The sequence below is a fragment of the Littorina saxatilis genome, unplaced genomic scaffold, assembly GCF_037325665.1.
Source record: "Littorina saxatilis isolate snail1 unplaced genomic scaffold, US_GU_Lsax_2.0 scaffold_334, whole genome shotgun sequence".
NCBI lineage: Eukaryota > Metazoa > Mollusca > Gastropoda > Littorinimorpha > Littorinidae > Littorina > Littorina saxatilis.
In genome coordinates, this window is record NW_027126378.1 from 64,686 (window position 1) to 90,176 (window position 25,491).

Below are 25,491 nucleotides of genomic sequence, written 5' to 3' on the forward strand. Positions count from 1 at the left end.
AGAGATTTTTGGAAAAAATACAGGTGAATGAGCAAGAAGGCAGAAAAAAGAAAAGAATTCATGAAGAAAAAGAGAGCATGACAGGAAAGAGGAACCAAAAATCTACCTAACAGCAAACTAGAAAGCTCCTGCGGTTCCAAAAACAGGAGGGGCCTTTAATTTCATAACCGCAGTGCCCCACTGCGGGATGTTGCCCTGCAAAGCTGCGTGCATTTTTAGTTTCTCCGCAACATAATATGCATGTTTTTGTTATGAAATAAAATTGTTGATCGTATCTTGAGTTTATGGTGTTACATGTAATAGTTCTTATGATCTGTGACTGAGTGTGAAAGTTGGTGTGTGTGCGTGTATACATTTACCAAAACCTACATTCACTCTCAACGTTGCATTCACGTCGAAATCAAACCAAACCACAACCACAACCAAAAATTCACGTTGTGTCGACGTGTAATTCACGTCAATTTTATCAGGAAAAATGCACCAAAACACAACTTTTACGTTGTGTCAACGTAGAATTCACGTAATTTTTGATCTAAATTTTGACCTAAAATTTACGTTCCATTCACGTGGACATTACGTAAAAATGCAACGCAATTTCAACCAAACCACAACCACAACCAAAAATTCACGTTGTGACAACGTAAAATTCACGTAATGTTTTTACGAACAATCCACTTCCACCAATAATTCACGTTGCATTCACGTTGGTGTCACGTAAAATGCAACGTTGTTTTCCAACGTTATTCCCACGTGATTTCGTCCATACAAATCTACGTAAAAAAACGTTGAAACGCAACGTAAACCCAACGTAACCCAACGTGAATATAACGTGAATACAACGTAAAATTGTTTGCTGGGCAGTACCTTTAAGCTTTGTAACAACAGTTAGGTTTAGTAAACCAAGATAACATTTTATATGATAAAAGCAGCATGCGACATTCTCTTTGTTGTTGCTGTATGTTGTTGTTATTTTTTTGTTCATTGTGGTGGATTGGGATGAGTGTTTAAAAAGAGGCCAACCTGAGGTTCTGCATTTATGTGCTTGGGACCTTAATTCACAAAAATACTTTCTTAGAACTGCCAAAGAAAATAAATTTGATGTTGTGGTGAGAGAGGTTGTTGTTTATTTTGTCATCCATTTTCCTTCAAATATCATACATATATACATGTATCACCACTCTGCCACTATGAGTATGATGTGATGGTTTTGTGTTTACCCGACACCAAAAATGTGAGTAACCTGTACTTTTGTTTTGAAAACCACAATTGCCTTTCATATGACAACACATTGCCTGTGTCTGCTACAGTGGAACACCCTCTTTAGACTTTATTTTGGAAAATAAGATCATAGAATTTCTCAGGGCATATACATGTTCAGACATTGTCGACAAGGAAATCTGAACAAAGCAAGGGCTGAAATGGGATTAGGAAAGGGGGGAGGGGGGGTGTCTGTAATAGGAAGGGGGCTGGAGGGGGAGGGGGGTCTAAAAGGGGTTCCACTGTAAATAGACGAGATTTCATACACGAGACAATGATTACAAATGCCAACAACTATTCCAGAATGGGAAGTTAAAAATAGTATCTTGGTAAGTTTGAATCCACTTGCCACAAATTCCTCGACATTATTCATCGTATTGTAACCGAAGCAACCTTGTAGCAACCATATCGATATCCGGTGGACATATTGATTTATTGTCGGAATTTGGGGCGAGACTTTTGATTCAAAACGAACACAATGAGATTAGGTTTAAAAACATTCTTATAAAATAAACTCCATTAAATAGAGGAGCAATACTTGTGAGGCATAAACAGTGTTTAATGCCAAAATATTTTGGACGTCAAGCGGGGTTTGCTTTTTACAGCGTTTCGGTTTTTCGTTACATCTGCAAAGTGGCCGACTGCGAACGTTATCAGTTCATTGGAATGACTCTCCAACAAAGTTAGCTACTGCGAGAGAGTAGGGAAGAGCGAACCTTTGCATACTAACCAGTCTAACCAGAGGTAAGTTTTCATGTTTCATTCTTTTAATTAGAGTTTGCTGTGTGTACTCGTTTGCCGCAATGTGTCACTCACTCTCTGTAGTCTGTCAGTGTCATGCGTCATTATCAACATCCTCAAAGAGTCTAACTCTAAGTCAAACCACAGGCAGAAGGTATCGGAAGGTGTGTACTCGTTTGCCGCAATGTGTCACTCACTCTCTGTAGTCTGTCAGTGTCATGCGTCATTATCAACATCCTCAAAGAGTCTAACTCTAAGTCAAACCACAGGCAGAAGGTATCGGAAGGTGTGTACTCGTTTGCCGCAATGTGTCACTCAATCTCTGTAGTCTGTCAGTGTCATGCGTCATTATCAACATCCTCAAAGAGTCTAACTCTAAGTCAAACCACAGGCAGAAGGTATCGTTCACTGGACCACTACTTTCATAGAAAGACTACAAGGTATGTCACTCAGCTTCGAGTCGTCTGTGTTCTTGGAGTCGCTTCCTGCGGACAATTTTTTTGTTCAAGACGGTTGGCCTCTTCCCACAGTCTGTGTAAGGTCAAATAAATACAGTTGAATGATTGTTTTAACTATATGTACCTTTAATTTTCAGCTGCCGTACGCTGCAGGTTGTTTCTTTTGACGAAGCAAAGATATATCTGTAAGGACACACTAAAAATCTCTCTGAAAAACCTTGATATTCAGTTCCAATAATGGCGTAACATAAGCTATACTGGTGCCCAGACCGCGGAAAACAGAATAATCTACATTGCAGAGCAAAAGCGCACAATTCAGAAAACCAGGGCAGCCACAACCCCAACAGCTGAACACTCGCATGCGGAACGGGAATCCTGGCCCGGACAAGCTTATCAGTTATCTACTGGACAGACTAGAGATCCAAGCATACCATGAGCCTGCGGTCATCTTCCAAAACAAAGGACGAACAACATTTACAATGAAGGTAAATCTTCTGGTTGTTTATGTTGGAGCTACACATAGCTCATTGATTAACAACAATATGTGGAGACAAGTCTCACTGTATAACCATTGAGTGGCAAACATATGCTTGTGTATTTTATGAGTGGCACAATCCTGGTCAAAATTCAGTATGCTTCAGACAGTGATGCTTATCATATTGAACTAGGAAGATAGTGACTTTGCTGGTCATCATTGACATTGATCTAAATTAACCAATCAGTGCTTTATAACCAATTTTAAACTAGAACATTTGGAATTAATGGCGTTTAATTCAGAGGAATTTCTATCAATTTCCTCTCAACATCGTCAATTACTTAAGTTTGTGTGTAAGATAACCATAATTTTATTGTTTTGCTATACTAACTATCAATCACTGTAGTTTTATTTACTACGTTGTGTTGTGGTTTTTTTCAGGTATTATGTTCTAAACTTTGTTGCTTATTATTGTACTATCGTTTTAGGGTCACAGTTATTTTACAAATATCATCTTCAAGTTTTGGTTTTGTGCTCAGCTGTTAGTGTGCCTCGCATTTCTCGCTTAGGTTGTCTCCCCCTTTTTGTAAACTCATATTTATTAATTAGCATTTTTGGTTATTTGGTACGTCTGGTCATCTTATAACAAAAATGTCATTGAACTGAAAAAAGAAATAATAACTTAGTTTCATATTTGAACATTTGGCAGTATGTTTCTTGTGAGCCAGAAAGATCTCACCAGGAACCCAACCTTTACCCAGTTAATTCTACACATTAACATTTAAATGGAAAATTACGAAACACATAAGAACATGCAACTAAATACACACTGGCAGTACTTGTTATCTACAATCAATTGATATACGGTATACGACACGTCCTTGAAACACATAGAACAGTTCTCAAGAAAGAACATTGGCAATTTCCAGTCTTTTTTATGTTGCAGACATGCAGTGATCACCACCACATTGACCTCCGTTCTCGTCTTCATCTTCACTCTCCGACAAGTCAATGTCGTCCTCGTCCACGCCATTTTCTATGATAAAGTTATGTAGGACACATGCTGAAAAAATTAACATTGGAACTTCACGGATGTTCGTCATCTTGAGATCCTTCAGTCTGCGGAATTTTCCTTTCAACAAACCAATAGCCCGCTCCACGTCAATTCTTGTCCTTGCCTGTGCTCTGTTGTAGGCAGTTTCCACAGGGGTCAGATGGCCGTTGTCGCGGAATGGAACCAGCAGGTACTTGCGGAGACTGAGGGTAGGCCGAGTCCCAGATCATATGGTACTCTGGAGGCAGCTTACTTGCGTCAGACTCCAACACTCCATGGAGATCTGAGTTGGGGAAAACTCGGCTGTCATGCACGGACCCAGTGTAACCCGTAAACACATCCAGAAAGAGGAGGTCTTTGTCGCATACAACCTGAAACAAGTCGCGTAAATCAATATAAAAATAATCTATCAGCCTGAAACTAAAAACCAACCACAACAGAGGCTACATGTATATCCTAATGCTTCGCTAGCCTAAACCATAAGACTGAGCTGAGCACAGCTCCTCTCTGCAGAACATGCGAATGAGGTGCCTACTGTCCCATATAATTCATTTATCATTGAGTGCATTTTCAGCGTAACCATGACATGCATATGAAATGATAACGAATAATAAAAAAATCATGTCTTTGAAGCTGGTAAACATCCCCATTATCACACCGGGGACTGTGTTCCGCCTTATTTCAGCCGGGCTCGTTGTTACTCCGTTTTCAGCCAGGCTCAGTGTCACGCAAACGAAAGTGTCTTCATAAAAACACAAACTATGACTTTCACACTGATTTAAGCTAAAATTGATGAATGTCAGTAGAAAGAAGAATAATTGTTTTCTTTGTAGACAGCTAAAAACGTCTTTTGCTTACCTGGTTAATTGACAATAGCCGAATGGAAGGCATGCATGCGTTTTTTTTAGTGAAAAATGAAGGTTCAACGTACATTTCTCTCAAACATGGATTTGAACAACAAATATTCCTCTATTTTTACTATTTTGGGTAAAGCTATAATCATCTGTATCAATTGCATCCTCACTATGTCATAAGAAGCAATCAAAACAAGCAAGTGGTGTACGGTTTGTTCCGCGCTGGGCCTCCTGCATTTTTGCACTGGGCTTGCTTTTGTTCTGGGTGTCCAGCGCGGAACAAAACTCGCCTGACATGGGTTTTACTTCTCGTGCCTCAACGCAGGTTCGGGAAAATGCATCAGCATAACAGCAAGAAACTATAGAACAAACTTATGATACAGAAAAACCATAACATGATACCATTGCTTATCATTTCTTCAGTTTGATCAGCTTTTTTGCCCAAAAAGCGACAACCCGCATGTATTTCAAGCCGTATGTAAAGGATTGATTCTTTTAGCTCATTAGAACACGCGAGTGCCGAGACTACTAGATAATCACGTCACGCGGGTCCGAGATTACCGAGACTATCTACGTCAGAAAGATGTACGTCATTTCTTTCAGCCACAATTCTTTCTTTTATTGCAGACTTCGAAGGAAAAGAAAATGTCGTGTCTGATTAAATTAATTCAACTTGTAGTTCTTAGCGACGAATTGTTTATGTAACCGAGTTGTTTGTGCATCGCTAAGCAACTACTTAGAAACAGAAACGCCGGAAGTAGAAGAACAGGCCGTTGAGATCAACAGACCAGGCAAGTCGGAGAGCTCCAGATTCTCGCAATTAACTAGACGTTACTAACGCTGCAGAGAAGGAAGCCGTTATCCCAGAGGGAGAACCCGTTTTGCCGTCTTGGAGGGTAACTATAGTTTGTTAGTTAGTCGTGGATTTCGACCGAGAACGAACCAGATGATATCATATTCATTTGTCGCAGAGAATGCGTGTAGATGTGTTCTTTCTTCACTTAGTTTTGTCGTAGAATTAGTAGAATGAATATTGATAAAATTGTCATTTAGGGAATGTCTGATATTTAACAGCTTCTACGTTTGATCGCAGGTTCGTACACGGGAAGACGAACAAGCAAGACATCACCGACATAGCTGCGTTTTAGAAGCGTCATTTACGTCATCGTCGTCATCAAGTTCATCGTCATCATGGTTCCTGTAAACATCACGCTGCCAAGCCGGGTGACACTGGAATACGCCGCGTCACCGCATGACGTCAAACACATCAGCTGTTCGCAGTGAGTATCTCCAGAAAATCGCCTCTAACTTCTTCCAAATAACATATCATAACATTGCTGTTGTCTTCACTTTAGCATAAGGTGTTATAGTATCCTGGAATCGATTCATTTTGTTCCTCGGACGCATGTGTAGACGTAGATATAAGATTATTCACAGTTCTCAAGCGTATTCTGTTTAAATCTAGGTTTTCCACGATTCTCATGGAAAATCAAGCTCACGAACTAAGCTGCAGACAATCGGAGAACGTTCGATGGTCATTTATTGATAGTTCAGTCACTTGTTGAGACGTATAGTGCTGTAGTTTGATTACACTGCATGAATTTCTAAAGTCACCCAAGTTTTTGTCGGGTGTGCGACGGATCCTTTTTTTATTTTTCCATGGGTGTGTGCCGCGTCACCGATCGGGTGAGCGCCGCGTCAAGTACTTCAAAATAATATATATTGTTGGGTCTCTCTGTGTCTGTCGGTCTGTGTGTGGCAGTTTGATGCGAAAAACAGCTCTCCACAGAAATATGACTTAGCTGGATGTTTTTTGTCACTTTTATGCAAGATCAAGAGATTGTGTTTTCCAGTAATTGTGGACAGACTCAACTCAAAACTCTCTCTCTCTCTCTCTCTCTCTCTCCCTCTCTTTCTCTCACCCTCTCTCTCTCTCTCTCTCTCTCTCTCTCTCTCTCTTTGTTCATTCTATAAATCCCCAAAAGATAACATCTTTTTCTTTCTTGTTTCAGCATATCTGGTCATGGATTTTCGCTGTGCTCACTGTTTCCAGGAGTTTGAGGATTTTAAGTCTGTAATTAATCATTGCGTTGCAACACATCCAAACAACCAACTGCAGTACCGCAAAGAAATAAAATCATCAGAAGATATCACTGTTTGGTTTTTCAACCTTTGTTGGATATGATTTGTGTATGTAACATTTCGAACAAAGCATAAGAACAAGGGAAAGTAAGAACAAACCTCCCCCCCCCCCTCCAAGCACACACGAAAGTTGCTCTTGGGATGCAAATAATAAAACACATAAAGACAAAACAAAACCTCTCCTGCCTTATGACAACCACACCAAACTACTGATGTGTCATGCGTCTTGTCTATTCCCGATACAGTGAAAGAAGCAGTAATAAATTCAAAGAAAGTGAAACTATTTGCAGTTGTGTTCAAAGAAAAAAGAAACGATCAAAATTAAAACAACTAGCGAATGTAAAACGATCGTATTGAAAACAAGCAGGATTTCTTTTAGCTATTTCAGCATTTACTCTTTTAGAACTGAAGTCCCCCTCCCCACCAACAAAGGAATAATGTTCTCAGATTAATACAGATTGTCTTCCTTGTTGACAAAGAAATAAAATAAACAAAAGAAATCACAGCAATCGCAATCTAACTGAAATCTTTGCAGTTAGTCTTCTTTGCATACATTCACTGGTTTTTTTGTCATGGGACATCTCCCCTTCTCATGGCGCTTCTGTCCCTGGAGAAACTTGAACTTTCTGTGACACGTGGAGCACTCGAACTGGGGTTCCTTGTCATGTGAATGCATGTGCTGATGAAGCAGGTGTGTAGAATGAAATGTTTTGTCGCAGGTGCTACAGTTATGAGCTGCTCTCGGGGCATTAAGACACACATGTCTGGTGAGATTCCGTCTGTTTTGGAATGACTTGTTGCATTTTTCGTAAAGATGAGGCTTGACACCGCTGTGAGCACTGATGTGACTGTGAAAGTCAGATCTATTCATAAACGTTTTGGCACAATGTTGGCAGGAGTACCTTGGCCCTTGCGCAAAATCATGTTTCATGCGTCTGTGTTCTTTAAGACTGGACATTCGTGAAAAGATTTTTCCACAATCTTGGCAAAGTTCCCGAACTCGGGTTTTCTTTGCCGGCGTTGACGTCATGGCTGGGAGGCCTATAGCCTCACTTAGATCTTGAAGTGGTTGCGTTTGAACAGTTTCTTCAGTACTTACATCCAAGAAGCTATCAAGGGTGACAGCGGACAATTCCATCTGTAATGAAATGGAAAAGACACATACACGGATCAGTTCATGTACTTCCTGAGTTCAGCTTGTATCAAAAAGTACGCAATATCACCATTAAACGATAAACTATGGCCAAGTAGAAACGAAAGTTGTTGACGCGGCGCACACCCATGGCAAAGCTAAAAGTGATCGGGCAGACACCCGGCGAGTGACGCGGCGTACACCCGTGAAATCTTTCGGTGACCAAATGAATTCACGAACTGTGATCAAAGTATACCAACTTGAATAACAAAAAGTGACGTGCGTATCACGAAATGGCCTTTAATTACTCTCCAGGTATCTGCAGCTTTGTCCGTGAGGTTATTTTTCCATACGAACTGAGGAATGCCTAAATTTACACTGAATATGCTTGAAAAGTGTACATAATCTTACTTCGAGGGCCACGCATATGTCGGAGGAACAAAATGAATCGATTCCAGGATACTATAGCACCTTATGCTAAAGTGAAGACAACAGCAATGTTATGATATGTTATTTGGAAGAAGTTAGAGGCGATTTTCTGGAGATACTCACTGCGAACAGCTGATGCATTTGACGTCATGCGGTGACGCGGCGTATTCCAGTGTCACCCGGCTTGGCAGCGTGGACATGGTTCATCACCGATAGTCGAGAGTCGTCTCTGCAGACTGTGATCGTCCGCTGTAAATGGATCCTTCGTCGTCATTATAAGGAAGTACAATCATGTTTATATTTGTTTCATCACCTCCAAGTAACTAAAGAACTTTCATCGTCGTCATTTGGGATTGCATGACAATGAGCCACGTTTCCGGAGAATGATATTGATTTCAAAATCAATGAACAATAACCATATAGTGTTGTGAAGCTAAGATATTAATGCATAACCTGAGTCAACCTTGTGTAAGACCGGGAAGCCATTAAAGAAATTATAATTCATGCTGTTGATTTCTGTTCTAAATTTCCTTGGACAATATCAACCGATAGCTGAATTGTAATTGTAGTAAAAATATGGGATTTTAGTCTTAGGAAAGAAAAATCCGCATAACATTGGGGGCTATCGTTCCGGGATCAATTCGCAATTTTCTGTTAGACCGACGTTCAAAATTTTCTAAATTGCTGGAGGCTGTGTGTTGTTTATATTTTTCTCTGTGTTTGCATGTGTTGTGTTTCACCACCATCATCGTATAAGTGCATGTCCATTTACTTTCTTTTGACCTAGACGTAGCTCAACGTGTATGCTATAACACGAAAATTAAATTTACTATTAATCATCGTTAGTAGTATGTATTAGCAGTGTTTGAGTTCATCCACGACACTTTAAAAAAGGCAGATGTAGAACCACTTTTGGTAATTAGTTCCCCAGTTATTGTGGTGTTCTAAATTACAAGTGGTGAATAGCATAGCTAACACGTGCTATTGATCACACCCCGATATAGTTCGAAATTATCGCGGGTGGTTGGAGGGAGTTTGGAACCATATTTGGTAAGGGATACCTGGTTCGTTCCCGATTGATTTCCCGGAAGGTCTGAATTTTTCGACCGCAACTAATTGTAAACTGAAGAAGGTCTGTTGATCAGTGTTTCATTAGTTGTTGATGAAGGAAGTGACGTACTATAACAGTCTGGTATGGACTCATTAGTTTGATCAGAGGATCAGTCACTTGTGACTCTGTATCGCGGTATTGCTGTACAGAGGAGTCATATGTCTACAGTGTAGCTGCTTGGTAATTAGCATTAGACGACTCAGAATTTCTGCTAACTTGTCCTGGAAAGGAAAGTATTGAAATTAGCAGCGAAACGAAATCATCCATAGTTTGACATATAGTTGAGATAAAGATTACTTGTATGTTCTTTGGTAGACTCAACTAGACACTTAGAATTCAGTTTTTATCCTCATAAATTTTCGAATTTTGTATCGATTGAACATGATTCGTTCTAACTAGGATGTAAAGATGTGATGTATTCTGATCCGCCCGCGAATAACACTCGTAGTGCTAGCGTCGAATCACATACGTCGGAAAGTAGTCATTATCGTGTTTCTCGTCGTAGGGATAAGAAACGAACAACGATAATGTCGAATGCGAATTCCTCAAATGAGGCGAACAATGACACGAATGAAAATGTCGTTGTCGGAAACACGGTTGAGCACACGGCTCATACGTCAGCCCATCACATTGTTGGTGATGAGGCGACAAATTCTAATCCTCGGTTACAACTGACCAAGAATTTGATAGAAGAGGGTACACTACTGGGCTTGAGCGGAGCCGATCTCCGTGCCTATGTGGTTGAAGAACGTGATCGCATAGAACGCGAAGAACGTGATCGCATAGAACGGGAAGAACACGTACGCGAAGAACGCGAAGAACGCGAACGCGAACGGAGTTTTCAGTTAGAACAGCTGAGAATCCAAAGTGCAAATCAGAATAACCGGAACAACAATGCCAGGGAGTCGAGCCAAAGCAAGGATAACTTTGATCATAAGATACCTTACCTTGAGGACAAGGACGACATTGAGAGCTGGTTTCATCAATACGAGCACTACGCAAAAGATTGCAAGCTCGTTGATGCAACCAAAGCCTCTTGTATCGTCTACTTCCTCAAGGGAAAAGCTCGCGTCATTTACTCCAAGCTCAGCGCCGAGGACGCTGATGACTATGAAACAGTGAAGCATGCGCTCTATGAAGGTTTCCAACTCACGAGCGAAGACTACCGGAAAAAGTTCCGAAATCTGAAGAAAGCACAAGGGGACACTTACAAGGAACATTTTGTCAAGCTCGATCGCTATATGAATAAATGGATTGAACTCGCGAAGTGTGGAAACGAAGTGGACGATTTGAAGGATCTAATCCTGAGGGAACAAATTTTGGAAACAGTTCCTCCCGAGTTAGCTATCCATATCCGCGATCGCAACCCACATGATGCGAAGGAAATCGGCGAAATCGCCACCACCTATCATCAAGCTAGGTCCAACACTAAAGTACCTGACGCAGACGCCCATACTCGTGGAAAAGGAAATCGTTTTTCCAAGAACGATGGTAACGGGCGTGATGTCAAACAGAGCACGGTCATGTTTGGTTCTAGCCAGCATAGCACAGCACAACCACATAAGTTGTCAGATGAAGAGCGGACAAAACTGAGGACCAATGGCCAATGTTTTTTTTTTGTAAAGAACGTGGCCACCTGTCCAAGAATTGTCCCAAGAAAAGTACCACATCCGTGGTCCCGAATGTCAATGAAACGGGTCGTTCTTTTGACATTCCAGAGAAACTGGAAAAACTTTGTGAGGATTGTCAAAGTAAGACTTTCTCAGAAACGATTCCGGTCAAGGTTGATGGGAAACTAGTTAAAGCTATACGTGACTCTGGATGCACAGGAATCATGGTTAGCGCAGAACTTGTCTCTAAAGACAAATACCTACTGAACAAGAAAGAGGTCACTCTAGCGGAGAAAGGTGCGAAGAAGATGTACCCCACAGCCGTGGTGCATATCGACTCCCCATTTTTCGATGCTGACACGGAAGTGACGGTGATGGACAACCCAGTCTATCCTGTTCTGATAGGAAAGTGGCACGGAATTGGTTCCAACAAATGTTTGACATCGTTGTACCCAATCCGCGACCCCACTTGGTTCTCCGAGACAGTTGCTGCCGTAAACACCCGTGCACAGCAAAAAGAAGAAGGAAAGAAGTCTGAAGCTAGTGTCCCACCGAACCTCAAATCTCAGGAGAAGCCATTCACTCCTGAGGATTTGAAACGAGAACAGAAGGCAGATCCTTCCCTAGCGCAGATCAGGGAATTTGCCACAGAAAGTAGAGAAATTCATGGAGTCAAGTTCGTTTACAAGAACGATATTCTCCTTCGCTCCAAACTGTATGAAAATGGGTGTTACAAAACAAGAGTGGTGGTTCCGAAAACGTTAAAACCGAAAGTGTTGTCATTCGGTCATGACCTTCCATTAGCGGGTCACCTCGGGCAAAAGAAGACTTTCGACCGCATCAATACGGAGTTCTGGATCAATACGGAGTTCTGGTGGCCAGGTCACGGCAGTAACATCAAACGATATTGTATGTCATGTGATGCATGCCAAAGATCTGCTCCGAAAGGACACACCAAGAAAGTTCCGCTAGGTCGAATGCCACCTATCAGTTCTGTATTCAAACGGATCGCCGTGGACATCATTGGTCCCATCAAACCGATATCCGAGAGTAAAAAGCAGTACATACTGGTCTCTGTGGATTACGCCACTAGATTTCCAGAGGCAGTTGCTCTCAAGGATATCCGTGCTGAAACGATCGCAGAATCGTTGTGGGAAATGTGGACCAGGCTGGGCATACCCGATGAAGTCATAACTGACCAAGGTGCACATTTTTCTGGAAAACTGATGCATGAGGTGAATGATTTTCTACAAGTCAAGCACCACATGACAGCTCCATTCCACCCTCAATCAAATGGTTTAGTGGAACGTTTTAACGGAACACTCAAAAGCATGACGAAACGCATGACCCAAGAACAACCCAAGAAATGGGACACCTTCTTACCGTGAGGTACCGCAAGCGAGCTTGGGATTTTCCCCATTTGAACTGCTGTACGGCAGGGCTGTCAAAGGTCCCATGCAGATTTTGCGTCAAGCTTGGACACAAGAAGAAGTGTCAGATGAGATGAAAACAACGGCAGAGTACGTTGTTGACTTGCGTAATCGCATCGAGAAGACCTGTGAAATAGCAAGAGAGAACCTGAAGAATGCTGCTACGAAACAGGCAAAATACTTCAACAAGAAAGCCGCGAAGCGGGAGATTGAAGTAGGAAAACGGGTTTTGTTGTTGAGACCCAAGAAACAGAACAAACTGGAACTACTGTGGCAAGGTCCTTACACAGTAGTGGAGAAGCTGAACCAATTCGATTACAAAATCAAGATTGGGAGGAAGATCAAGCTCTACCACATCAACTTGATGAAAGAGTACCAAGAACGAGACACGTCTTTCCAACCTAGCACGCCAACCCAACGGGTAGACGCGCATGAAAGCAGTGAGGAAGAAGAAGATGAAGTTGTTGCAATCGTCATGGAAGAAGACGAAACAATGAGTGACGACATCTTCGCAACAGAAACTCAGAAAATGCTACCTCTGTTAGAAACAAAAAGGTCCGAATTTGTAGCAGACATGCATTTTGACAAGAATCTGAGCGACGAGAAAGCAAAAGAGGCAAGGGACATATGCATGGAATTTGAGAAGAAATTCGAACCGGACAAGCTACGCTGGAACGAAGAACGAGAAAAGAGTTTTGAGACACTCAAGGAAAAACTCTCAAAGAAACCAGTACTACGCATGCCGGACCACGACAAGCCGTTCGTACTGGATGAGTAAAGTATGCAACAATTATATAATGAAGTTATATAAGTATACGTCTAATTCACTATTCGAATGAGAATAATTTCCCCAGGATAATTATCCAGAAGGGGGGGCCTATGTAAAGGATTGATTCTTTTAGCTCATTAGAACACGCGAGTGCCGAGACTACTAGATAATCACGTCACGCGGGTCCGAGATTACCGAGACTATCTACGTCAGAAAGATGTACGTCATTTCTTTCAGCCACAATTCTTTCTTTTATTGCAGACTTCGAAGGAAAAGAAAATGTCGTGTCTGATTAAATTAATTCAACTTGTAGTTCTTAGCGACGAATTGTTTATGTAACCGAGTTGTTTGTGCATCGCTAAGCAACTACTTAGAAACAGAAACGCCGGAAGTAGAAGAACAGGCCGTTGAGATCAACAGACCAGGCAAGTCGGAGAGCTCCAGATTCTCGCAATTAACTAGACGTTACTAACGCTGCAGAGAAGGAAGCCGTTATCCCAGAGGGAGAACCCGTTTCGCCGTCTTGGAGGGTAACTAGTTTGTTAGTTAGTCGTGGATTTCGATCGAGAACGCACCAGATGATATCATATTCATTTGTCGCAGAGAATGCGTGTAGATGTGTTCTTTCTTCACTTAGTTTTGTCGTAGAATTAGTAGAATGAATATGGATAAAATTGTCATTTAGGGAATGTCTGATATTTAACAGCTTCTACGTTTGATCGCAGGTTCGTACACGGGAAGACGAACAAGCAAGACATCACCGACAGAGCTGCGTTTTAGAAGCGTCATTTACGTCATCGTCGTCATGAAGTTCATCGTCATCATGGTTCCTGTAAACATGGTTCATCACCGATAGTCGAGAGTCGTCTCTGCAGACTGTGATCGTCCGCTGTAAATGGATCCTTCGTCGTCATTATAAGGAAGTACAATCATATTTATATTTGTTTCATCACCTCCAAGTAACTAAAGAACTTTCATCGTCGTCATTTGGGATTGCATGACAATGAGCCACGTTTCCGGAGAATGATATTGATTTCAAAATCAATGAACAATAACCATATATAGTGTTGTGAAGTGAAGAACTGAATCTAAGATATTGATGCATAACCTGAGTCAACCTTGTGAAAGGTCGGGAAGCCATTAAAAGAAATTATAATTCATGCTGTTGATTTCTGTCCTAAATTGCCTTGGACAATGTCAGCCGATAGCTGAATTGTAATTGTAGTAAAAATATGGGATTTTAGTCTTAGGAAAGAAAAATCCGCATAACACCGATGGGGGTCACATAATAAACCTTGTCAGATAAAAATAACACCAATAGAAAGACAAATTACTTAGGTTAGTGCTAAAAACATCCGTTCCTGGAAATGAGTTTTTTTTTAGAAGACATAGTTTGTACTTTAGTGCAGACACTTACGTTTGCGTGACACCAAGCCCAGCTCAAAACGAAGTAATAACGAGCCCGGCTGAAATAAGGCGGAACACAGTCCCCGGTGTGATTATCCATGCTTAGTCAAGAAATGCTTGAACAAATTTTTAATAAATTTGATCAGAAAGTGCTGCCTCAACTTTCACTAAAAGCGGTATATGACATGTATCTAACAACAGGAAAAGAAAAGTCAGAGAAACGATGTGTAGGTACATTTTCATGATGGTTTTCTTGGAATAAATCCACACACCATCATAATTCATACTTGTCTGAACTCCCAATATCGGTTTAAACATTTAATATTTCTCACGTAAACCATCACAGATACTGTCAGGCTTTTACACACAGTACAAACACCCTTTCATTGAAACACTCACCCCTTGAGAACATAGGTGCTTTCCGTAAAAAGCGAGCAATTTTCACACAAAAATTGTTTTGCATGGTTTATCTTACCCCGGAGCCATCGACATCGTGAACTCTGTTATTCCACTTTCCCTTTTTGACAAAGCAGTCGTCAGGAATTTGAATGTGACTCGCTGTGAGCTTGTCTGCAATAGCACGTTATTATGTACCTCTGACTATGCACGAAACAAACGGCTGTGGTTCACAAGAACCCTCGTGATGACTTTTGACTATTCACAGGAACTGGCACACCTTACGTGAACCTGCTTCCGGGCGTTCCTTATTTTAACTTTAAATACTTCGAGTTTTAATGATCTTGTCTTGATGAAAAAATATTTATTTTATGATTTAAGAATGTTTGTGTAACACGCTGTCAATTTATTATTTAGATTTGAAAAGTTCGGTCTAGCGCCAAAACGCACCTCGGTCCGATTGTCTTGAAGACAATCCGCAACATTAAATCTTTGAAAATTACTCGCTCAGCCTCTTTACGTAGGGCATCTAGGATGTTCCCTTTGGTGAGCGTGATGGTTTACGGGAGGCGCACTGTGCCTTTAAATACTTGTCTCAAAGATTCAAATAGTGACTTAAAATTACAGTAGATTCCAATTATGAAATGACACTGCTAGTGTTACTCCAGTATTTCAATAGGGAATAAATACACAGGCACCATAATGGTCAGGTCCTCCAACCTTTCAGTTCTGCCAACGTTAACAATCCACGTATCTGAAATAGAAAGTGATCAAATCTGTTACCTGGAGATGCATCTCTGGGAAACCTTTGCGGCAGATGTACGCGTCCCTGTTCTCATCCCTGGTTCTTGGTATCTTTATGTAGGTCCCATCAATCGCTCCAACTACGCCCGGGAAACCAGCTCTGGCTGCCCATTTCCCAGCTAATCGAGCCAGGTCACATCTTGGTGGCCACTGGATGACATCTCCTGTAAAGAACAGAAAATTGCATTAAAATATGCTGATCACAGTGTTAATTTTATTCAAAATTATCTGACAGTTTACCCATGTCTGTACTATTTACAATTAAAGTTACAGGTCTCCCAGTCCCAGCCACACGCCGGGGAAGTGTTACGACAGAAAAAATTGCCGTTTGTTACGATAGCATTCTGCAGTCCCATAGTCAACAAGGTTTCGAGCCCGAAAGGTGTGTAACTTCCAAACTAATAATTATTGTGGCGTAATTATCGAAGCCAGCAAAGTTTATTATTTTGTTCTCAGCGGATTTATGATTGCATGAGGATTAACATGTTATCGATTTAATTTTTGAGGCTTCTGTTTTAGATTTGTGACAGTCCTATTTGTTGAAATTGTTCGATTTGGGGATTTCTTTTTAAATGGTGGAGATTACAAGAGGCTTGAAGCAACAACGGTCATTTGATCAGGTAATGTGATGTATCATAACTGAAATGCATCAATAGCAGTGTCCCAATATTCAAGTGTGTTTGTGTCATCGGCTGAGGAAAAGAGCATGTGTATTTTTTTGGTACGCGTCGCCGTGCTAGCAGTTACGACCGCCAGCGATGCACTGATACGGCCGCCCCACTTTTCTGTTACGACCGCCGACTGTTTCGGCTACGGCAGCCGGCACTCATTTTATTCGTTTAATAATGTTATTGCCAAAGTTTATGACAGTTTGCAAACAAATATGAACGGGTTTCACTGCACATCGGTTGTGCACCGTCGTGTTATCAGGAATTTTGATTCCCTGCCCTCTTTTATTTAATATCGCATTCGTCACAGTTTATATCTAGAGTTGTTCTACTTCCAGTTAAGCGTGCACATAGTTTCAACGGGCATGTACATATGACAAGTTCAAATGTCAATTGTCAAAATCAGTCGCTGAAAATCCAACTCGGTCTAAAAGACGGACACAAAGGAATCCCACTCACCAATTACTCGGGTGAGTCAGGGGGGAGATTGGGGTGGGGTGAAGGTTAATAACTAGGAGTCAAATTCAGATTAAAAAAAAGATTTGAACTGGGTATGCATTACTGTTGTCAATATGTTTGAAGAAGAAAAATGCCTCTACAAAACTTTGATTGTAATTAGTTACCTTGATGCGTCTATGAGTATGAGACACTGAACCGCCTAAATATCTTTCTTACCTGCACAATCTGTATATCCAGGACTTTCCCCAGTCCCTGTTCGATGAGAGTGTATGTGCCATATTTGGCACAGTGTCCTGGGCTATCTGACCGCCCATCACCAATCAGCTCTAGACTTCTTCCCTCGTCCTGAAGCTGCGAAATGAGCTCTGACTGCTCCCGTTTCCATTTTCTTTCCACTGTAGAAAAAATGAAGTGCCGCTGATCCCAGAAGAACGTGCTCTCCAAAATGTAACGCACATTGAGCAGGTAAAACAGCCGGAGAATTTTTTTCGGGCTGCAGCCAGAGAGCACAACAGCTGATGACAGGAGCAGGTTCCCGCAGGGCATCTGCTTTATGTACGGTTGGCTGGTCCACTCTCTGAAGAAACAGCACTTGGAGCAGTCTTGTCGGACGTGGATGCAAGATCCAACTGTCTTCGATATGAAGGCCTTCGCAGGGTGAGAGCAATTGTTACACGACACTTGAGATTGCCACAAGTTCTCAAACGTCGTATAGTTGTGTTCTTTTATTCTACGTCGCCCGTCTTCGCAGCAGCAGAAAACAACTCGTCAAATTGAGTTCGAGGATTTATTCAGCATTCAATACATACAACTGCACAACGTAGCAGAACTCAAATAGAAGCTTTTTTTACATACAAATCGCGCTGGCATATATAGTAAATACTCAATCTCGAGAATATTCCAGACCGAACATGATACAACTACATTATACGAGCCGTGCATGGACTAAACTAGCGACATTCTCTATGACGTACATCAAAAGCGCCGACGCACTTAATCCGAACGAACGCCACGAACTCACGTCTAAAACAGCATGGTAAACAACTTGTTTTGACAGGACTAGAAAGTTCGCCTGCATTCTCGTCCAAGCATAAATATTGTGTTTACAAAATATAATATCGGTACTTTCCCACAAAGTACAAATAAGTCAACTACATGCAACACACAAAACTAAACCAAAGCTCAGCAACGGTAGCGTTTCCTAACATTACCCCCAACACCAGAAGAAATTTACCTAATTTCTTTCAATCATTGAAACGCTACCTGTACACATAATAATAATTATTATGTATACATAACAGATTGAAATCCAGGTATGTACATTAGTCTGTTGGAGAATGAACACAGTTTTAATCACATACTCGGCTGAGAAAATCTGCTCCAACATTGTCTGAACCTTTGATCGATTCCACTCGCATATCAAAGTTCTGCAAGTACATCACCCACCTCATGATACGATTATTCACAAACTTCGCAGAGTTCAGGTAGGTGAGGGGTTTGTGATCAGTCTGAAGCACGAATTTCACCCCTTGGAGGTAGAGTTCAAATTTCTTGATTCCCCACACAATGGCTAAACACTCTTTCTCCATGGTCGAGTAGTTCTTCTCGGCTCCTGACAGCTTCTTGCTGGCATAGCTGACCGGAAACGGTTTACCTCCATGTTCTTGCATCAGCATGGCGCCGATCCCTTCGTCCGATGCGTCTGTACGCAAGATGAACTCTTTGGCAGTATCAGGAAGGCGTAGCACCGGGTCTCGTGACATCAGGTCACGCACGGTCAGGTATGCCTTCTCCTGAGCTGGTCCCCAGAGTATTCGGTTGGGGCATCCTTTTCGGGTCATGTCCGACAAAGGCGCCGTTATGGCGGCGAAGTTTGGAATGAACTCTCTGTAATACCCAGCCAATCCAAGGAAGGATCGCACCTGCTTCTTGGTTTCAGGACGTGGCGCATTGAGGATCTTGGTGACGTTTCCCAACAAAAGCCCCTTTTGACCTTCCTTCAGTGAATGACCTGTGAAGTCAACGTTGTCGGTCCCCAAAATGCACTTGCTGGGTCTCACGGTCAGATTGGCTTTTGTCAGGCGGGAAAACAGTTCCCTCAAAGTCTCCAGATGCTCCGCAAAGGTCTCCGTGTGGACTAGCAGATCATCCCAGTAGTACACAACATTCTTCATTCCTTTGAGCATTTTTCGCATTCCCCTCGTAAGGGTAGCACCACTGTTCACCATGCCAAAAGGCATCCGCAGGCACTCATACGTTCCGTCTGGAGTTGCAAAGGCGGTCTTTGGTATGTCCTCTTCGCGCAAAGGAATTTGCCAATATCCCTTGCTGAGATCGATCTTCGAGAAGATCTTACTGCCGGTTAACTGTCGGAATAGATCAGTTGCCGTCGGCATTGGTTCAGGGTCAAACACGGTGATCTTATTGACTTTCCTGAAGTCAATGCATACCCTGTTTGTGCCGTCTTTCTTCTTGACCACAACAACGGGAGATGAGTAAGGGGATGATGACTCACGGATGACCCCCATCTTCAACATGTTGTCGATGTCCTTCTTCAAGGATTCCCGAGCCTGAAACGGGATAGGGTATGGTTTTGAGCAAACAGGAACGTCAGATGTGAGGTGGACTTCATGTTCGACCAAGGACGTAGAGCCTGGAACATCAGAGAACCTATGGGTGAAGTCGCCCATAAAATCATGCAGCTCCTTCTGCTGGTCTTCTGTCAGGTCAGGTCCTAACTTGACGTCATCCACTCCCCCTTTCTTGTGGAGGTCTCCCAACTCCAGTAGTTCCTCACCGTCGAACTCGTCTAGTTCGGCTGGTTCTTCCGCACTTGCTGCGACCTGTACTGCTTCCGGAGGTCTCTCCACATACAGTTTCAGGAGGTTAGCGTGGTAGATCTTGGACTTCTTGCCGACATTCACCTTGTAGTCGTTGATCCCTACCACGGCCTCAACCTCGTATGGGCCTTTCCACTGCATCAGTAGTTTGTTGTGATCAGTGGGGAGCAGTATCAGCACTTTGTTACCTGGTGTAAACTTTCTGTTTACGGCTTTGCGGTCGTAGTAGTGCTTTCCACTATCCTGAGACTTTCTCAAGTTTTCTCTCGCAATCTCGAGAGTCTCCTCCAGTTTCTCTCGCAACTCGAACACGTACTGGTAACTGTTCTTCACTTCAGGTGTGTCCACATCTTTCGTCCACAATTCCTTTAGTATCTGCATCGGGCCTCTCACGGTCCGCCCGTACATCAGCTCGAACGGGGAGAATCCGGTGGACTCTTCAATCAATCAATCAATGAGGCTTATATCGCGCATATTCCGTGGGTACAGTTCTAGGCGCTCTGCAGTGATGCCGTGTGAGATGAAATTTTATACGGCCAGTAGATTGCAGCCATATCGGCGCATATTTACCTTTCACGGCCTTATTCCAAGTCACACGGGTATGGTAGACAATTATTAACTGTGCCTAAGCAATTTTGCCAGGAAAGACCCTTTTGTCAATCGTGGGATCTTTAACGTGCACACCCAATGTAGTATACACGGGGGGTGGTTCGGACACCGAAGAGAGTCTGCACACAGAGTTGACTCTGTGAAATAAATTTCCGCCGAACCTGGGATCGAACTCGCGCTGACAGCGGCCAACTGAATACAAATCCAGCGCGCTACCAACTGAGCTATATCCCCGCCCCTTGTGGCACCTCCCTGTATGCAAACAGCAAGGCATTGATGTAGCAATGCCACTGCCTTGGCTGCTCACTGCATAGTTTCTTCAGCATGGACTTCAGCGTCGCATTGAATTTTTCTACCAGCCCATTGCACATCGGGTGATAAGCTGTCGTAGTCAAGTGACGAATGCTCAGCAGCCTGTTGACCTCTTCCATGCATTCAGAGACAAACTGTGTCCCCAGGTCTGTGAGGATCTCTTCAGGAACCCCAATTCTGCTGAAAATGTCCACAAGTGCCTCAGTAACAGTCTCGGTGTCAATTTTCTTCAGAGGCACGGCTTCTGGGTACCTGGTTGCATAGTCTACCAGGGTCAGTACCCAACGATGACCCTCTTCACTTGGCGGTTTGATCTCGCCGATGAGGTCAATGGCCACCCTCTTGAAAGGTCGGTCGATCAAAGGCATCTTCTGCAACGGCACTTTCGGGACCCTTCCTCGAGGTATGGTTTTCTGGCAAATATCGCACGATCGGCAGAATCGAGTCACATCTGCATGCAGTCCTGGCCAGTAAAACGCAGCCTGGATTCTGTCCAATGTCTTCTTAACACCCAGGTGACCACCCATAATAGAGTCGTGGGCCACCTCCATCACCTGGCGCCTAAGTGGTTGAGGCACCAGAACTTGACGTAATGGCTTCCCACCGTTGACTCTCGCGTGCTGGAACACTCTGTACAGGATCTTGGCCTTTACTTCAAAGTGCACAGTGCCTTCGCCCTTAGTCATCTCCTTGACAGGACGACTCCTGTACTTTGTCAAGGTCAAATCAGCTTCCTGTAGCTGAATCAGCCGATCCCTGTCCACGACAGCAGTTGCAGAACTGTTGGTGACCCTGAGTGGCGTAGTTGTTTTGTCCTTCTTCGCCTGGGCTCTGGTCGTCACAGCGCTTACAACCTGCGGCTGGTCGCGGCGATGCACAGTTGCTCTGTCATCTCGTAACAGTTCGCTGATATCTTCATTCGCGAATGGCAGTGGGTCTTCCTCCTCAACAGCAGACTGAGCTGCGCCCATTCTCCATTCGACATCAGGGTCATCAGGACGTCTCGCACCCCCAATGTTCCCAATTAATAGATCGTACAAGGGCTTCTTCAGGCAGACGGCCTCAACTTCTCCGGTGAAGTATGGAGTATCGATCTGGTCCTTCCCGTCAGTGAATGCTGGAAGTTTCGATGCCCTGTGTAGCATTTGCTGCTGGTTATCTCTTTGGCGTGGTGCCTCGTGCTGATTTTGAACACGCACCATTTCTGTCTGAAGCTCTAAGCGCTTGGTCTCCATTTTTATTTGGAGCTCTAAGCGTTTCAGCTCTATTTGCCTTTCTTCACGCTGTGCTTCTCTTTCTCTTTCTTCACGCTCACGCTGCGCTTGTCGTTCTTCACGCTCACGCTGCGCTTGTCTTTCTTCACGATGCGCTTGTCTTTCTTTTTCTTCTCGCTCACGCTGCGCTTGTCTTTCTTCACGCTGCGCCAGCAGTCGTGTCTGGGACTCGACGAACTCCGTCAACTGCTTGCCTTTTAGTCCCAGTTCAATTCCTTTTCCCCAGAACTCAGCCATTCTGGTCTTTTCCGGTGCGTTCGTCTGTATTCTTTCACAGCCCCGAACGTAGACGAATGTAGTCTTCTAAAAGAACACAGTCTCTACTGCACCTCCGATGCTTCTCTCGTCGCTGTTCACCTTCGTAGACGCAGGCTGCCACCCTCCTCGTCTAACGTGACGGCACACTCTGCTCACGATACGTACACGACGTACCTCAGTCGTATTTCGTAGTATTAATGCACTAGCGCCGCGACGAAGTCCGTCTCGTCCGAACGGCAGCTAACCTCTGTAATCCCGATACACTCCGGCGTCGCTCACCGTACCGAGCTACGGCGATTACCAAACTCTTCACCAGTCACACCGAATCCACGGTTCCGTAGTCTCAATACTGATCCCTCAGGATACACCCGATTGATGGCTACCTCCTGTGACTGTCTTGACGCTGGTCCTTGTTGCTGGAAAACCCTTGGCGTTAAACGTAGATCCTTGGCTTGGCCCCCAATTGTTACACGACACTTGAGATTGCCACAAGTTCTCAAACGTCGTATAGTTGTGTTCTTTTATTCTACGTCGCCCGTCTTCGCAGCAGCAGAAAACAACTCGTCAAATTGAGTTCGAGGATTTATTCAGCATTCAATACATACAACTGCACAACGTAGCAGAACTCAAATAGAAGCTTTTTTTACATACAAATCGCGCTGGCATATATAGTAAATACTCAATCTCGAGAATATTCCAGACCGAACATGATACAACTACATTATACGAGCCGTGCATGGACTAAACTAGCGACATTCTCTATGACGTACATCAAAAGCGCCGACGCACTTAATCCGAACGAACGCCACGAACTCACGACTAAAACAGCATGGTAAACAACTTGTTTTGACAGGACTAGAAAGTTCACCTGCATTCTCGTCCAAGCATAAATATTGTGTTTACAAAATATAATATCGGTACTTTCCCACAAAGTACAAATAAGTCAACTACATGCAACACACAAAACTGAACCAAAGCTCAGCAACGGTAGCGTTTCCTAACAGAGAGCATCGAGGACAACTCTCAAACAGCTGCATCAAGTTTGCCTGGAAGACAATGTACTTGTCTTCCAGGTCGGGGCTGGGTCTCGGCTCAGGGGCATTCCTAAAACACACAGGTTATACACTTTCTTAGCACATAAAGGGTTACTATGGAAACTACATGTGCCATACACAAGAACAAATTGTTTCACTGCTAGTGCTATGGATATAATTACTTCATGTTATACATGTCGCAATGACAGTGAAATCCAGTATAACAAAAACATTTAAGATGAAATTAGCTTCTTACTTGTGATGAGAAATTAAGCTAAATAATGTCACAACAAAAATGTTTATTGACATGTTTTTGGTGTTTTCCCCCCATTTAATAGACAAAAAGGGGCTATGGCCAGTGAGATAAAGACCAGAGAGAGAAAGACAAAAACAAAGGACACAGTGATAGCAGCTAAAAATAGCTGACTGTAACCCAAAGTAATCCTTGACTTCTGTCTTACTTTTTAAAATGTAGAGAAGTAGATGTCTATTGAAAACTTACAAGAACTGCGGATCTTCTGGTTCACCTCCATCCTCGTCAGCAGGCTCGTCCTCTTCCGCAGCTGCAGCGCGCTGTCGTTCACCTTTTCGTTCTTCTTTCCCCACACTCTCATCTGTAGAAGTTAGAACCGGCATTGCGTGTTAGAGGTGGGGCGTTGATCAGGTTGCATTGGATCCTGACATCCTTGGTTTCGGCAATGGCAGAAACATCTGAAGAACAAATGACATTGCTGATAATTGATAATTACAAAACAATGTACATTTCACTTCAATAACCGGAACAATGACAAGTTAATTTTAGTTTATTTATATTACTGTAACAAGCGGACTACTGATATTCATTTACAATACCATATAATCATACCTGTAAACTTAAATTAGGAACAGATTTTGGAATGTTGCATTTCTGCTGCAAAAGTAAACAGGAGTGAAGCGTGCAGTAACAGGGATGTCGTTAGGCGTCGGACATCGGACATATATAACGATGAAAATCCCCAAATGTCCGATTCACATTGCCGCATGTCGGTCAGATGTCCTATCGTTTTAGCCTAAGCGTGGTCATTGTCCGATATGTACTCCATTCCTTCGGACAGCGCGATAATCGTTAATTTTCATTTCAAGATACAAATCTTCTAAAACACCGAACGCTCTCGTGTTCAGCTGACACTGAAGTTGCCAGTGCCGCGTGCGGATCTTTTCTTTTGTCGGGAATTCCCGAACCGTTTGTGGTATGCGCCGTTTGGGTATTTATACCGTCTCGGTGCAGCGCACTGATCTAAAAATAGTGGATTATTTTTAGATCAGTGCATGCTACAGGAGTACGGGAGACAACTCCAACTGACTAAATTTGTCGTCTGCTTTTGTTTTAGATATGAGACGAAGCACTGAATTATGCCGCTGGAAAAAAAAACTAAAGCCTGCAAAAGACCAGCATTAGATCAAACCGATCATTTTGTTTTTCAACTTTTATCCAAATCATGCCGTTTGTAATCAAAGTAAGAGCTCTGAAGTTGTCCATGTTGGTTTCTTTTTTGTGGTTTTTGAAACTAAACAAATACAACATTATACGCACACTGTGTTGATGTATTTACTATATTATGTGTGTGTTCTACAGCGCGCGCGCGTGTGTGCGTGTATGTGTGGGCGCATGACTTTGGAACAATTCCATGGAATGTGTTATAAGCTGTTTGGCGCAAATTCATAATGTCCTATTACACTTTCTGAAAGCGGTCAAATGTCCTATTTATGCTGAAGAACTCAGGACATTTGTCCTATAGGTATGAATTTGTAGCAACATCCCTGCAGTATGTATAATAGTATATCAGACCAATTATATATAGCTCAGAAAAGAGATATAAATGGCAAACTTTAAAACAATTCAAAAGAATATAAACGATAAAAAGACTGTTAATCTGAAAAGCTCACATTTATGTTTCCCTCGCAGTTTGATGTGCACTTGCACGTATG

At 42.8% G+C, this 25,491-nt stretch overlaps 3 protein-coding genes across 3 annotated transcripts; 1 reads left to right on the top strand and 2 right to left on the bottom strand.

Moving 5' to 3' along the window:
• The first annotated feature begins 10,180 nt into the window (after positions 1-10,180).
• On the top strand, positions 10,181-12,651 carry LOC138954816 (uncharacterized). The gene is made up of 2 exons (XM_070326582.1): positions 10,181-11,144; positions 11,483-12,651. The coding sequence occupies exons 1-2, from the start codon at positions 10,181-10,183 to the stop codon at positions 12,649-12,651; spliced, it is 2,133 nt and encodes a 710-aa protein (XP_070182683.1).
• A 3,382-nt stretch (positions 12,652-16,033) lies between these two features.
• LOC138954813 (uncharacterized) lies at positions 16,034-17,854 on the bottom strand. The gene is made up of 2 exons (XM_070326579.1): positions 17,413-17,854; positions 16,034-16,233 (listed from the first exon to the last, which is right to left on the bottom strand). Exons 1-2 carry the CDS (start codon positions 17,740-17,742, stop codon positions 16,189-16,191), a joined length of 375 nt encoding a protein of 124 aa, XP_070182680.1. The 5' UTR covers positions 17,743-17,854; the 3' UTR covers positions 16,034-16,188.
• A 3-nt stretch (positions 17,855-17,857) lies between these two features.
• LOC138954814 (uncharacterized) lies at positions 17,858-23,494 on the bottom strand. Its single transcript, XM_070326580.1, has 2 exons — positions 20,882-23,494; positions 17,858-20,471 (listed from the first exon to the last, which is right to left on the bottom strand). Exons 1-2 carry the CDS (start codon positions 22,466-22,468, stop codon positions 18,546-18,548), a joined length of 3,513 nt encoding a protein of 1,170 aa, XP_070182681.1. The 5' UTR covers positions 22,469-23,494; the 3' UTR covers positions 17,858-18,545.
• Positions 23,495-25,491: the final 1,997 nt, after the last annotated feature.

Bases quoted from the DNA above. Each gene is read 5' to 3' on its own strand.
- LOC138954814 (XM_070326580.1), bottom strand. From the start codon at position 22,468: ATGGCTGAGTTCTGGGGAAAAGGAATTGAACTGGGACTAAAAGGCAAG. The intron at 20,472-20,881 runs GCGGGGATATAG...TTGATTGAAGAG, and splicing joins ACAGGGAGGTGCCACAAGGG to TCCACCGGATTCTCCCCGTT.
- LOC138954816 (XM_070326582.1), top strand. From the start codon at position 10,181: ATGTCGAATGCGAATTCCTCAAATGAGGCGAACAATGACACGAATGAA. The intron at 11,145-11,482 runs GTAACGGGCGTG...CTGGATGCACAG, and splicing joins TCGTTTTTCCAAGAACGATG to GAATCATGGTTAGCGCAGAA.
- LOC138954813 (XM_070326579.1), bottom strand. From the start codon at position 17,742: ATGCCCTGCGGGAACCTGCTCCTGTCATCAGCTGTTGTGCTCTCTGGC. The intron at 16,234-17,412 runs GTAAGAAAGATA...TGTTCTTTACAG, and splicing joins TGGATATACAGATTGTGCAG to GAGATGTCATCCAGTGGCCA.